At 42.5% G+C, this 14,071-nt stretch overlaps 1 protein-coding gene and 1 pseudogene across 1 annotated transcript in view; one reads left to right on the top strand and one right to left on the bottom strand.

The window, feature by feature from the left end:
- LOC147422633 (tRNA (guanine-N-7) methyltransferase) overlaps positions 1-5,800 on the bottom strand; it is a 46,580-nt gene extending 40,780 nt beyond the window's left edge. The window contains exons 1-5 of the mRNA XM_086503472.1: positions 5,481-5,800; positions 5,207-5,260; positions 4,747-4,822; positions 4,576-4,655; positions 4,426-4,475 (exon numbers count right to left, since the gene is read on the bottom strand). Coding sequence (XP_086359598.1) covers positions 4,426-4,475; positions 4,576-4,655; positions 4,747-4,822; positions 5,207-5,260; positions 5,481-5,762 — 542 coding nt within the window. The 5' untranslated portion in view covers positions 5,763-5,800. The remainder of the gene's footprint in view (positions 1-4,425; positions 4,476-4,575; positions 4,656-4,746; positions 4,823-5,206; positions 5,261-5,480) is intronic.
- A 2,447-nt stretch (positions 5,801-8,247) lies between these two features.
- On the top strand, positions 8,248-10,297 carry LOC147422632 (uncharacterized; annotated as a pseudogene).
- Positions 10,298-14,071: the final 3,774 nt, after the last annotated feature.

The following is a 14,071-nucleotide window of genomic DNA, read 5'->3' as shown; positions in this document are numbered from 1 at the left end:
GCACCTTACATTGGTATAAAACATTTGGCAGTGTTCTGTATCACTCAAGGAAAGAACCACATATTTTTTTTTGCTTGTTGCGGTCACACGTAACCCAAGTCCACTTGGGCGAGTCGATTCCTAATCGTGTTTTTGAAGAGTGACAGGAAAACCAAACCCTATGTGTACGTGGACAAGCTACTTCATGACAAGGGTTCATTTCAGTTTAGTTAGCTTAAGAAGTGTTCAGGCACTTTTGTGAGTCAGTTTGCCGACCGTGCATGTCCAGACACTTAAGAGTAGATGCATATCCTCTAGTTGCACACAACATGATCATTAATTTACAGTCAGAACCCATCGGGAGCATTTTACAATGCAGAAAATCTATTTTCCCTATTTTAGCCATTTTTCACTTATTATTTTAAGTGACTTTGTTGGGAAATTGGGTAGGGCAATTTGGCCAAGTGACTATATAAGAAACCTAACGCTGGCACTTTTTGGAGAAGAGGCAGTAGAGTTCCAGCAACCAACTGGCAATGCACCTTCTCAGCAAGAACCGGCAAGATACTCAGCATTTTCAGCCACAAGACAACCTGGCGTTTTGGTTCTTCCCAGATCAGCCAACGTTTTGCAGACTCCAGCCCTGGCGTTAGCAGATCCCAGCATTTAGGCTTAGCGTTTTTGCAATTTGCAAACAGGACCAGCGTTTTGCCACACAGATCCCCTAGCGTTTTTGGTTGCAGATCAGCCTCGGCGTTTTACAGATTCCGGATGTCAAATCAGCCCATTGCATCAACGTTTTCAGTTTTCAGCCCTTAAACTCCGCACCGCAGCCCCCAAACCTCGCAGTTCTCACCTTCCCGCAGCAAATCCTCGTCGCACGGTCAGATCAGCCAAAGTTTGCAGTTTCAGCCCGGAAAACGCAGATTTCAGCATCTGCGTTTTCAACGCGTCGTCGTCGCATCGTCATCACCGACACAGAGTCAGAATTCAGCAGATACAAGATTTGCAGATTTCAGCCCTTAGCGTTTTTAGATTTCAGCCCGTCTCGTCGCCGTCCTCATCGTCGGCAAGACCATTGCATTGTAGAGATTTGTGCTCTCGCCATAGAGAGTGGGGCCTTCGGAGGAGGGTTTGACAACATTCTGGTGTCATATTTTTCTCTCTCTATCTCTCAGTCTCAGAACCTTCATTCCCAGTGTTTATCCACTTTGTTTGTGATCATTTGCACTCTCTCACTAAAGGAACGGAAGGCTCTCCCTTCCGTAAGTAAAAGGAATCTTGAGCACAATTCGGAGCACTCATCTTGAGCAAAGTTCAACATTCACATCCGCTGCACCTTACACATCACCTTCACACAAAGTATCCATTCCGCTTCGGGTGATGACCATGCACTGAGGTCTTGGGTACTTTGGGTTCTTGAGTACTTGGGTACCCGGGGTCCTTGGGGTTCTTGAGTACTCGAGGTTCTTGAGGTTCTTGAGTACTCAAGGTTCTTGGGGTCCTTGAGTACTCGGGGTTTCTTGGGGCTCTTGAGTACTCAGGGTTCTTGGCTTCCAATTTGCGTAAGAAGGCTTTACTCTTACCGAAGCTCAACTCCGTCCTGCAGGTGCACCCCTTAGCAGCCTTGCGCTCACACCAAGTTGCTTTTTCCCACCTCACGTCCATTGGCATGTCACAAAGTGCAAGGTCCGCTCTCAATGAGTGGAAAAGAGGAACGAGGGGAGGCTGGACAAGCCCTTCTTTCTAGGGCTACCTGGCACTCTTCAAAAACACAGATTAGGGATCAACACGCCTTAGTGGTCTTGGGTTACGTGCGACCACAAGAAGCAAAAAAAATCATGTGGTTCTTGTGATTCTTTCCTTGAGTGATAATACCGAACAGTGCCAAAGAGCTCTGATACCAATGTAATGTGCAACCGAAGTGAATGATGGTGTATGGCTCAGGATGAGTGATCAGTGAGTGCTCAAGGTTCCTTTTACTTAGCGGGAAGGGAGAGCATTCCTTGACTTGGTGAGAGAATGTGCAATGACCAAAACAAGAGAGAGAGAGAAGAGACGATACCAGATGGGGTCCCAAACCCCCCTCCAAGGGCCCCCCTCTCTATTGCTAGAGAGGTATTTGCTTTAGATTGCAAAAGGTCTGGTACAATGCTTCTAGATGTTGTGGTACTTGACGACAACGATGTAGACGACGACGACGATGCTACTAGGCTGAAACTATGAGAATGCTGAAACTACTACAAGTAGTCTGCTACGGCTACGAGGCAAAGGCTAGTCTGCTACTGCCAAGGCCTGCAAGGGTTGGGAACTAGAGATCACTGGCTGATCTCTAGCTGACTTGAAAACGCTAATTGATGGGGCTGAATCTAGAAAACTCTGGCTGATGTAGGCTGATCTGGAAACACTGGCTGATGTGAGGATCAATGCGGAGAGGATCTGCTACAGCCTACAGGTGCTGCAAGTTCGACGAGGCTAAGGACTGATCTTGAAAACGCTGATTCACATGGCAAAAACGTTGGTTTTGTTGCTGAGAATACGCCCGTGGCTGCAGGTCATGCGGGTTCTGCAGGTGCTACCTGCTACTGTTTGCAGCTCTGGGTGATTTGGCTTCTTCTACCGCCCCTTGGCCACATATATAGCCTCCAGAATGTTGGGTCGAGCAGGCCTTATTTCAGCCCCTACAATTTGGAAATAATAAGGCCACTTATTATTAAATGAATGCCAAGTAAGAGGTGGTTCACATGCAGTTGCAAAACTGGGTTCCTGTGATGGAAAATGCTCATGCTAGGTACTGATGGTTTGTGCAATCAAAGGGTATGCAGCTACTCTAAGTGCATGGACATGCACGGCTTGCGTACAAGCTCACAAAGGTGCTAGAACGCTTCCTAGGCTACCTAAAGTTTAAACCCTAGAGTAGGTACAGCTTGTCCACATGCACATAGGGTTGGATGTGCGCATGACAGAATGTGGGATAAAAACTGAAAACGCTGGTTCTGTCGCGATGGGGAAGCTAACCACGACGAGACGGGGCTTATCTGCTAAGGTACTATGGTGATACGCCAAGGATGAACAAAAACGCTACTGGCTGAAAATGCTGATGTCCAAAAGACTAGGGATCCTACTTAGAAAACGCTGGAGAATCTGGCACTGCGGGGCACTGCTTGCTCTGTGCTCCTCAGGTTCTCGTCTTCTGTCTTCTGCTTATAGTGGCACCCCATGGGTTCCTTATATAGATCCTTTAGCCATTTGTCCTACCTACATTCCAACAAGGGTAAATGAAAAGTCGCTTATTAATAAAATGCCTACAAAGAGTGGTTCACGCGCAGTTTGGAAAAATGAGTTCTTGCGTTAAAAATGCTTATGCTAGGTACTGATAATGATGCTAGTGGTCATGCGTTGTGCAATCAGAGGATATGCAGCTACTCTAAGTGCCTCAAAATGCACATCCTGCGTACAGGCTATCAAAGGTGCCAGAACACTTCCTGGGCTACGTAAACCCTAGAAGTAGGTTCAGTTTGTCCGCTTGGACATAGAGATAGGTTAGATGTGCCTGTGACATTGCTTTATTTTGCAAATGTAATCGAGGACGATTACTATTTCTCAACAAGGGGTATGTTACCCTAAAAGTGAGGCGCATAGCACAAATCGGCCCTTAAAGTGGGGCATTCTTCTTTTTATAAGCCAAGGGATTGGATAATTGAAAAGCCAAAGATCAAACAAATGAAAAGCTCAAGGTCAAATAAATGAAAAGCCAAGGTCAGACAAGTGGAGAGCCAAAGGTTGGACATATAAAAAGCCAAAGGTTAGACAAATGAAAAGATAAAGTTTGAAAAAATGAAAAGCCAGAGGTCGGACAATTGAAAAGTCAAGTCAAAGGCACTCAAAAGGCTAAGCCAGTATCTTTATAGAAATTCCTTCAAGGGCATGTGAAGAGAAAAAATTGATTAGCACTTTTTGGGCGACCTCTCTCTCAGAGCACTTGTGAAGACGACCAAGGGTCTAAACAGCACTTGTGAAGATCAAGAAGGCCTTGAGCACTTGTGACAGCAACTTGTATTGGCCATCTTTTGCAATATAAAAGAAATACCGGGGCGCTCATCTTGAGGGCCAACACTTCTAGGGAAGGAACTCTCTCTTCTTGAGTCTCGTGTTTGGTCTCTCTCTCTCTCTCTCTCTCTCTCTCTCTCTCTCTCTCTCTCTCTCTCTCTCTCTCTCTCTCTCTCTCTCTCTCTCTCTCTCTCTCTCTTCAAGTTGAAGTGTCTTCCATTGTGATTCACCATCTGTTCTTAACGTACAAAAAGATTTCAATGTGTGTGAGTGGTGAGTGTGTGCACACATGCACACACACGTGTTTTTCCTAAAACTACGAACAGAATGTGTACATGCACGTGTATGTATGAGAGTTAGACACGTGGAGAATCTCAAGAAAGGCAGCAATCTTACAGATTATTCAGCTCAAGTTCAGTCGCCCAGCGGTTTGCACGAGAGACCAACTGCATGGAGTCATGGAGAAATACAAGAATAAGGGGAAAAATAAGCTAGGCTAAACAACCACCACTTGAGCCCAGTTTTCTATCAAACAAGCCACCTTGCCTGATGGCGAATCTCTAATCCCAAATAATTGCAGGAGTTCAGGTTCTGCCTTGCCAACATCATGATGAATCTGCCACTCCCTGCAAGAGAAGAAAAATAAGGCATCCCAACAATGTAAACAGCAGAGAAAATAGCAAATCAGCTTTTCCTAGCTTTGAAGTTGAATCATACCACTGCCAATGTCTACTGTTAATGGCAGAGATGGATCTAAAAAGACATCGTCCCAATTTGGTGGTGATACAGGTACCTGAATCATGGAAAAAAGTCTAGAATAATATGTCTATTTCTCTGGTGTATAAGAACGGTACAGCCGCCGATGAGCTCAGTAGTTACAAAACAAATGATGCAATGGCATAAAAACCCATGATACAAAGTACTCTATTTTACAGAGCTGCTATGTGCACTGGGGTCAACAGTCCACTAAGAACATAATACTACAAACAGATTCTCCAAGCAGTCCTCACAACTGCGGTAGAAGACAAATCATCAGTAATATAATAGATTCCTTTAGAGTTTCAAGGAGACTGAACGAATGCTGCTCCTGATTAACCAGCCAAAATATATAGCTGCCTTGCATGCAGGGCACAAAAAGCCAGCATAATATAATATGTAAACTGCAGCATCACATTACCATATGTTCTGCCCTTAGTGGGTTGACATGCTGCCTTATTCGCATTTTCCCAGCCTACAACAGAGAACCACCCCATAAGGAAGATTGCGAGTATTTGAGCTAAACCAAAGGAAACAGCATCTTCTCAATACACTCCAACAAGTAAAACATTCAAAAGGAAGTGCTTTCATGCTCTCTTTCAAAAGATGCCGGCATCATACACTCTGTCACTTCGACATGTCCCAACATACCAAAGGGATTCCTTCTCATGCTCTTTCAAATACATATGGCTTACCTGTTCAGAGAGAGGCTTCAAGTTAAGCTCGGAAAACTCCTGCTCTACCAAATGATTGGTGGGCAGAGGCTGCCTGTGGGCGAGTAAAGCGCTGCTCGTACAATGTCTGGCGGGAAAACGGTGCACATACCAAAGTTTTCCGCATTGACTACTTTGCACTCGTTGCCCGGACACTGAAGTGTGCAGGAACACTGAGAGAGGAGTTGCGAGAAGAGATTTCATCCTCTCCACCCGGCCATGCACTTTGCCAGGGCTCTGTTTAGGCGCCCTACAGGGCCACATCCTTGAGTCGCTTGTTCGAATCCTGTAGTGACATTTAGTGTTTCTTTTGAACAGCAATATCGTGGGATCATTAAAGAGCTCATCATCAACTTGGGGGGGGGGGGGGGCTTCATAACTATTTGTGACACCCCCTTGTCTGGTGGGATCGACTGTCGATGATCTCTAAACGATGTGGGCCGTTCGTTTATTCCCAAGAATAAAAAGATACCAGTTCGGTCTGCCCCCGCGACTTGAACCCACCAACTCCCACACCAGAGACAACGTCTCTCCCATTAAGCTATTACACGCCACTTGAAATCGGGGTGAGAAATGTAAAAATAATAATATAGCAAAAGTGACGGGGTGAGGATCGTATGGTGTTCACTTGGAGATCACTTTGAAATGGTTGGGGTCACACACTGATCACTTTGGAATAGGTGGGTTCACAAGGTGATCACATCTCAATTGGGAATCACACGAGGATCACTTAATGTTCACATTGAGTTTCCTTGGGGTTCACTTTGATTGTGATCACTTGGGGATTAATCCGCCATCGGATGGTGCAAAACCAATCTCGTTGCCCCCAATTAATAGGGACCATTGATCCCACCTGACACAAGGCGTGTCAAATAATCACGCAAGAGAGAGAGAGAGAGAGAGAGAGAGAGAGAGAGAGAGAGAGAGAGAAACAAGAATAAGAAGTACAAGGACAAGGTTAGTCCTATAACGGATGGCACAAGGGAAGGGGGGGGGGGGGGGGCTTAAATAAGGGGTTGGATGGAAGGAGGGCCAATCCATCTAGGTGGGAAAAGATATGTTCGCTTTATACAAAGCCTCTTAAAATTGCCACGGGGCCAACTCAAAGTCAAGGGATATATATATATATATATAATGTATAATATTCACGATTGCCTTCGAAGTTCAAAAGGGAGAATTTGAATTTCGAACTCAAGACCCAATGAGGGGTGAATGTGTGATAGGTACGATATGCGTACTCTAAAGCTGCCTTTTCACTCGATTATCGAGCGCTTGTGGCCACGGTTCGGGAAAAGATATGTTCGCTTATCCAAAGCCTCCTCGAATTGCCACAGGGCTGACTCAAAGTCAAGGGAGGAGGTTCAGGGAATTTTCTCAAATTTTAGCCTAAAAGGCTCTAGGCCTCTTCATTTTAGTTCCAAAGGGAAAAAGTTAAACACACTCTCTCTCTCTCTCTCTCTCTCTCTCTCTCTATATATATATATATATATATATATATATATATATATATATATATATATATATATATATATATATAAAATGTATAATATTCACGATTGCCTTCGAAGTTCAAAAGCGAGAATTCGAATTTCGAACTCAAGACCCAATGATGAGCGAATTTGTGATAGGTACGATATGCGTACCCTAAAGCTGCATGTTCACTCGATTATCGAGCGCTTGCAGCCAGGGCTCGGGAAAAGATATGTTCTCCTATCCAAAGCCTCCTCAAATTGCCACGAGGCCGACTCAAAGTCAAGGGAGGAGGTTCGGGGAATTTTCTCAAATTTTAGCCTAAAAGGATCTAGGCCTCTTCATTTTAGTTCCAAAGGGAAAAAGTTAAGCTCTCTCTATGTTGAAGAGGCTTTCATTTTATATATATATATATATAATGTATAATATTCACGATTGCCTTCGAAGTTCAAAATGGAGAATTCGAATTTCGAACTCAAGACAAATAAGGGGTGAATTTGTGATAGGTACGATAGGTGTACCCTAAAGCTGCCTTTTCACTCGATTATCAAGCGCTTGCGGCTAGACTTTCTTGATGTCTCTCTCTCTCGCGCGCGCATAACAGTACCCTGCAGACTCTGCGACGACTGTCGCAGTCGAACTTCGAACCCTGGGGCCTAATTCTGATTCTGCCCTGAGCTCAACCGTCAGAGACTCAGAGCCTTGTGCTGGCACTTGCGCAAGCTGTCCAGTGTTTGTTGCATCCGCCTTGTGCTGCGTAGGCTGGCCGCTGCATCCGCCTTGTAAGTTGTGATGCGCACGCTGCAGTGACCACGGACCACTGAAACTTGAGCCTTCAAAAGTTTGAAGTTTGAACTTCCAAGGCTTGCAACTTTGCTGCTGCTTTGGAAAAGAAAAGACTCAGAGGCTTCAAATTTCAAAGTTCTATTTATTGTCATTGGACAAGGACATCCCATAGGGTACAATTACTGGTAGAAGGGTGTGTATGCGCCCGCGGTACGTCATACAGCCCTAGGGGCAGGCAGGGCTCAGGAGATCCAAGAGAGACATCGTGCGCATTACGGACTACCTTTCCAAGATTCAAAGAGAAGACAACAAGAGAGCAGTCCAACCTTGATTCTTGAGCTGGTAAATTTGCTAAACATGTCCCTGGTTTTGTTTCTTGCTTTCACATATTACTTTAATGCGGTTGAAAATCCTCATGCTCAAAGATCTAGCTAGGCGTTTGTCAACCTAAACTATTTTTTTGTGTTGATATGGTTATTATAGCCTATTTTAAATGGACTTAAATGATGTCGAAAAGGGTAATCAAGGGGGTGGAAAAGGTAATAAGAAACGACGAGGTACGCTTCTTCGATGGGTAGGGCTTGAACCTTCTAAGATAAACTCCAAGAAAATGAAAGGAGATCCATCTAGCTTATGAAAGACAGTTTCTACTCATGAAATTCTTCATTGTCATTAGCAGATAGGCTAGAATTGGAAAGAAGGATTGAGGTGAGTGCTGCTTTTCAAGATGATTGGCTACAAAAGTTTGATTGGCTGGTATACAATGAAGACGAAGCTAAATTGTATTGTAAGTTTTGTTTAAAATGCCCTCATCATCATAGTGCCTATTCAAGAGATGGTTTAGTTAATTTCAAAGTTAGTAACTTGAAAGCTTATTGCCGAACTGAATGTCATGTGAATGCAATGGATGATTTTCTCTTAGGAGGAGAGGAAATCATTCAAAATAGCATGAAGAGGGCAGAGAACTTCAAAGACAAGGCTCTCTTTACTCTCTTTAGGGTTGCCTATGATATGGCAAAGAAATATTATGCATTTTTTGGATTTACTAATATGATTTCTCTTTTGCAAGATTGTCGAGTGCCATATTCCACATCCTTGTACAATGCCGATAAAGCTTGTGTGGAGATGGTTTATAGTATTGATAAGTGTCTCATGAATTCCACTTTGAAAAAAGTGTCTCGAAGCCCTTTCTTCGATGTCTTGATTGGTTAGTCTAATGATATTAGTAAGCATGGACACTTAATTATCTATTTGTCCTACCTCATTGATGAATGCATTCCCACCTATAGCTTTTATGGCATAGTTCGTGTTACTGATGGAACTGCCAGGTCTATCTTTAATGTCGTTCTTGATGAGCTGAAAAAAAATGATTTTGATCTTTCAAAGCTAATTGCTTTTGGATCTGATGGGTGTTCAACCATGACAAGGTCAGAGAATGGTGTTTCAACGCTTTTTAAAAAACATGTGAATCCATTTCTAACATCTATTCATTGTGTTGCTCATAGGACAACTTTGGATGTGTCTTCTGTTACAAAGAATTTTGCGATTGCAATAACATTAGATAAGCTTGTTACATCGATTGCTACACATTTTAATCACTCTAACAAGAGGCTTGACGAGTTAAGGATTACTCAAAAGGACTTGGCGTGCCCCAACTTGAGATTAGAGCACACATTTGATATTAGGTGGCTAAGTCATGCATCCGCAATAGGCAAGGTATGTTCTTCCCTTGATGCCATTCTATTGGAGACAAAAGAAAAAGCTCCAACTCTTTATGCTGATCTTCCTAAGTTTGAAAACATTTATTGTCTTTTTTTCTTAGCAGACATTCTGAAAGGTATGTGTATAGTCAGAAAGCTATTTCAAAAACCATTTGTTGATGTTACTACTGTGTTTGCGATCATTCAAAAAGAGATCAATTTGATTTAGGAGTATTACATTGATCCTCCTAATGTTGATGAGAATGAACTTATTCTTGTGCAAGTGGTAATACGTTTTTGCGAGAGTACGGACCAGATAAAGGTTTTTTGTTTTACTTGCGAGGAGCTAGTCATGGCAAAAAGTTTTTTGACATTGAAATAGAGAGAGATATCTTTGGCATGGATCTAATGCATGCTTTAAAGTTTCAGGTTTCTTTTTCGAAGAAGGTTATCACCTCTCTTCAAGAACGGTTTGCTAACAATTTCATTTTGGGTAATTTGGTTCCAGCACAACATTCAGTATCAGAAAAAGCTCTACGAGATTATGGTAAGTCAGAGGTAAAAGAAATAGCTTTCTTTTATGGTAAAATGAAGTCTTTAGAGATTATAATTTATGTCGCTTTGATCAATGAGGATGATTTTATCAATGAGTTTGTAGTTTCCAGCAACAGGCTGCTATTAGTTGGGTACGTTTTAGTCTTCCCGATGTTGCAGCTGTAATCGTTTGCAATGCAACATGGAGAGACTCATATCCTAATATTTTGATTGTTTGTCAGATTGTTTTAGTGCAATGCTCATCTAATGCTATATGTGAGAGAGGATTTAGCGCACGGACAAGGATGAAGATGAAATTGTGAAATAGTATGGAGTTACAATCCTTGGATGCATTTTTGAAGATCAATATAGAAGGTCCTTCAAAGTTGACTGAAGCAGAGTTCGAGGAGAGCATTGTGTTATGGGGTGCTAAGACGCATCGACATCTCTTCACGTCACAAGGTATATGCAGCTTGATTCTACAATAAATGTTGAAGATGATGAAACAGAAAACAGAAGGAAGACAGCAACTCAGAGTAGGAAGAAGATGGAGAAGGAGAAGACACAGAGCTTGTGTACGAGATCTATGTAGTCTGTCTCTCTGTATTAGAATAATAATGTATACAAACTCAGAGCTACAAAGCTTATATGAAACCCTAAGAGATAAGGTGTCCTTTCACACCGGATGTCCGGGGGGAAAAACCCAGAGGGAGAAAAGTGCCCCTGGTGAAGCGTGTATACACACTAACACTACTACATGTCTACAAATCCCCCCTGTAGTGATAGTGTGAATCCGTACAAGGTAGCAGATCATCATGTGTATGAGAGTAAGCCCAAAGCTTTTCGGAAAGCTTCAAACTTTTCTCGTGATAACGCCTTCGTAAATAGATCTGCAATGTTATCCTGTGTAGGACAGTAAGTTAGTGTGATCTCCCTTGCATGTAGCCTTTCCCTGACATAGTGGTAGTGAACTTCTATGTGCTTTGTTCTTGCATGAAATACTGGATTCCTTGCAACTGCCATAGCACTCTGACTGTCATTGAAAATGGTAGTGGGTGCCTGTTGACACTCACAAAGATCTGCCAATAACCTGCGTATCCATACACAATCAACTGTTGCCGTGAAAGCTGCCCTGTACTCGGCTTCACAAGTTGATGTAGCCACTGTGGGTTGCTTCTTGCTTAGCCAAGATATACATGCATTTCCCAAGAAAAAACAATTGCCACTTGTGGAATGTCGTGTGTCAAAATCACCAGTCCAATCTGAATCGCTGTAACCAAGAAGCTGCATAGAACTGTGCTTTCCATACATATCCCCCCTTGGAAAGAACATGGCAAGATTAGGGGTACCTGAAAGGTAACGAAGTATGCGCTTCACAACCTGCCAATGATGCATACCTGGGCTGTGCATAAATCTGCTTGCTTGTGAAACCCCAAATTGAATGTCTGGACGAGTGTTGCCTGCCAAATATATCAAGCAACCAACGGCTGCTGCATAAGTATGTACATCAAAAGATTCTCCAGCATCGTGCATGCTCAACTTTGATCCAGTTTCTACTGGTGTAGAGATTGGCTTACAATTTTGCATACCAAACTTGTCCAAAATTGTATGCAAATATTTTTCCTGCAACATGTATATGCCATCCTCTGATTGCACAAACTGAATACCCAAGTAGTAATGTAGCAAACCAAGATCAGACATCTCAAAGGTTTTTCTCAAAGCATCTTTAAACGCTTCAATTCCATCTGCAGTATTGCCTGTAAGAAGCATATCATCCATATAAAGTGTTAGCATAATGAGAACTCCATCTCTCTTTTTGACATACAAAGTACTTTCTGTTGGACTATTCTGAAATCCCTGGCCAACCAAATAAGTATGTATCTTCTCATACCATGCTCTTGGAGCCTGTTTGAGACCATACAAAGCTTTACGCAATCTACATACCTTTTGCTCTTGACCTTTTACAACAAAACCACTTGGTTGAATTACATAAACTTCTTCCTGCAAATCACCATTCAAAAAAGCAGTTTTGATATCCAACTGATGCACTTTCCAACCATGATGAGCAGCAATTGCAACTAGTGATCTAACTGTGGACGCACGAGAAGTAGGAGCAAAGGTTTCATCATAATCTATGCCTTTCTGTTGCGCATAGCCTTTTGCCACAAGCCTTGCTTTGTACCTGTCAACAGTACCATCTTGTTTCCTTTTTACCTTAAAAACCCACTTTGTACCAATAGGCTTTTTACCTGTAGGCAAGTCCACTAGATCCCATGTATGATTCTTATGAATAGAATCAATTTCTTGTTGCATAGCATCTTTCCACTGAACACACTCTAAAGCTTGTTCAAATGAATCAGGCTCATCTGCATCACAAAGAGTGCTAAAGCAAGCCAAATCTACTTGCTCTCTGCCAAAAGTACTACCAGCACGTGTTTTTCGTGGCAACGGTGCATCCAACTTGCTATCCTGCAAAGTTTTCTGAACCCATTTAGGCAAGGTTCTTTCTTCCCTGAGAACTTCTTGCTCTTCACGCACAATTTCCTCTACATCATGAGGTGTCACATGCTGATCAAAAGATTGATCAAGATTATCAACCTGTTGTGATTCTTGATTCTCCACAAAAGAAGGAAGCAAACCTTCAAATACATCATGTGTCTGCATATGAGGTACATCAAAAGCAACCATAGGTTGAGCAGTAGTTTCTGCAAAAATTACATCACGACTTTCAAAAATCTTGTTTGTAGCAAGATTGTAAAGTCTATAACCTTTACTTCCACTACTATACCCCACAAATATACATTTGATTGCCTTATCATCAAGCTTCCCACGTAACTGCTGAGGGATGTGAGCATAAGCAAGACAACCAAAAACACGAAGATAACTGACTGAAGGTTTTCTGTCATACCAAGCTTCATATGGAGTAATGGTCTTCAAGGCACGAGTAGGACACCTGTTCAAAACATGTGCTGCACAAGCAACTGCCTCCATCCATAGCTTATGAGGCAAACTCTTAGCCTTGAGCATACATCTAGCCGTCTCCATTAAAGACCTATTCTTCCTTTCTGCAACACCAACCTGTTGTGGTGTGTATGGCATAGTGCATTGGTGTTTAATGCCTTTCTTTCCCAAAAAATCCTTAAATGCACCTAACATGTATTCACCTCCTCGATCGGTACGAAGAGTCTGTACTTTGCAACCTGTTTCATTTTCAACCATGGCGACGTAATGTTGAAAAACTGCAAACACGTCTGACTTTGCTTTGAGTGGATACACCCAACAAAACCTGGAAAAGTCATCAATGAATGTCACAAAATAAAGGCTGTTTCCTATAGATGGCGTCCTCATAGGACCACATACATCACTGTGTACAAGCTGCAACTTTTGTGTCGCTCTAACTGAACCATCCTGCGAAAATGCAAATTTGTGCATCTTTCCAAGAACACAACCTTCATATACATGTCTTGGTGGCATCTCCAATAAAGACAAATCATGCACCATATTATGACGTTGTAAAGTCATCAAACTGCCATAACCAACATGCCCAAATCTAGCATGCCACAACTCAGCATCCTGCATGGCCTGAGTCTTTGTTTCTGCAATACATACCTGAATCTGCTTTTCATAATGATCTAGCACAAATAGTCCATTGTCCAGCGTACCTGTAGTGATAAGAGAATAACCATTCTCTCGATCTCGTACAACACATCTGTCATCCTCAAAAATGACCCGAAGACCATTTTTTGCAAGAGAGGATACAGACAACAAATTCTTCTTGATCCGTGGAACATATAAGACATCTGGCAAGCATAAATCTGAACCATCTGAAATGGTAATCAAAATCTTACCAACGCCTTTGATTGGATAAGAAGCATTATTTGCACATGTCACCTTCTTTCCTGCTGGAGCTGCATCCAATGAACAAAACAAATCCTTCCTTGAAGTAATATGCCTGGATGCACCACTATCAAAGTACCAAATCATTTGTGTCTTGTCAACACTGTAAGCAGAAAAATCTGAACATACTACAAAAGCATAAGAATCCTGCACAAAGTTTGCAGACTCTTCTTTAGCTGTAGAAGA

The sequence above is a fragment of the Adiantum capillus-veneris genome, chromosome 27, assembly GCF_014529385.1.
Source record: "Adiantum capillus-veneris isolate H3 chromosome 27, ASM1452938v2, whole genome shotgun sequence".
In the NCBI taxonomy this organism is placed as follows: Eukaryota; Viridiplantae; Streptophyta; class Polypodiopsida; order Polypodiales; family Pteridaceae; genus Adiantum; species Adiantum capillus-veneris.
This window is presented reverse-complemented; position numbering and strand designations above follow the sequence as displayed.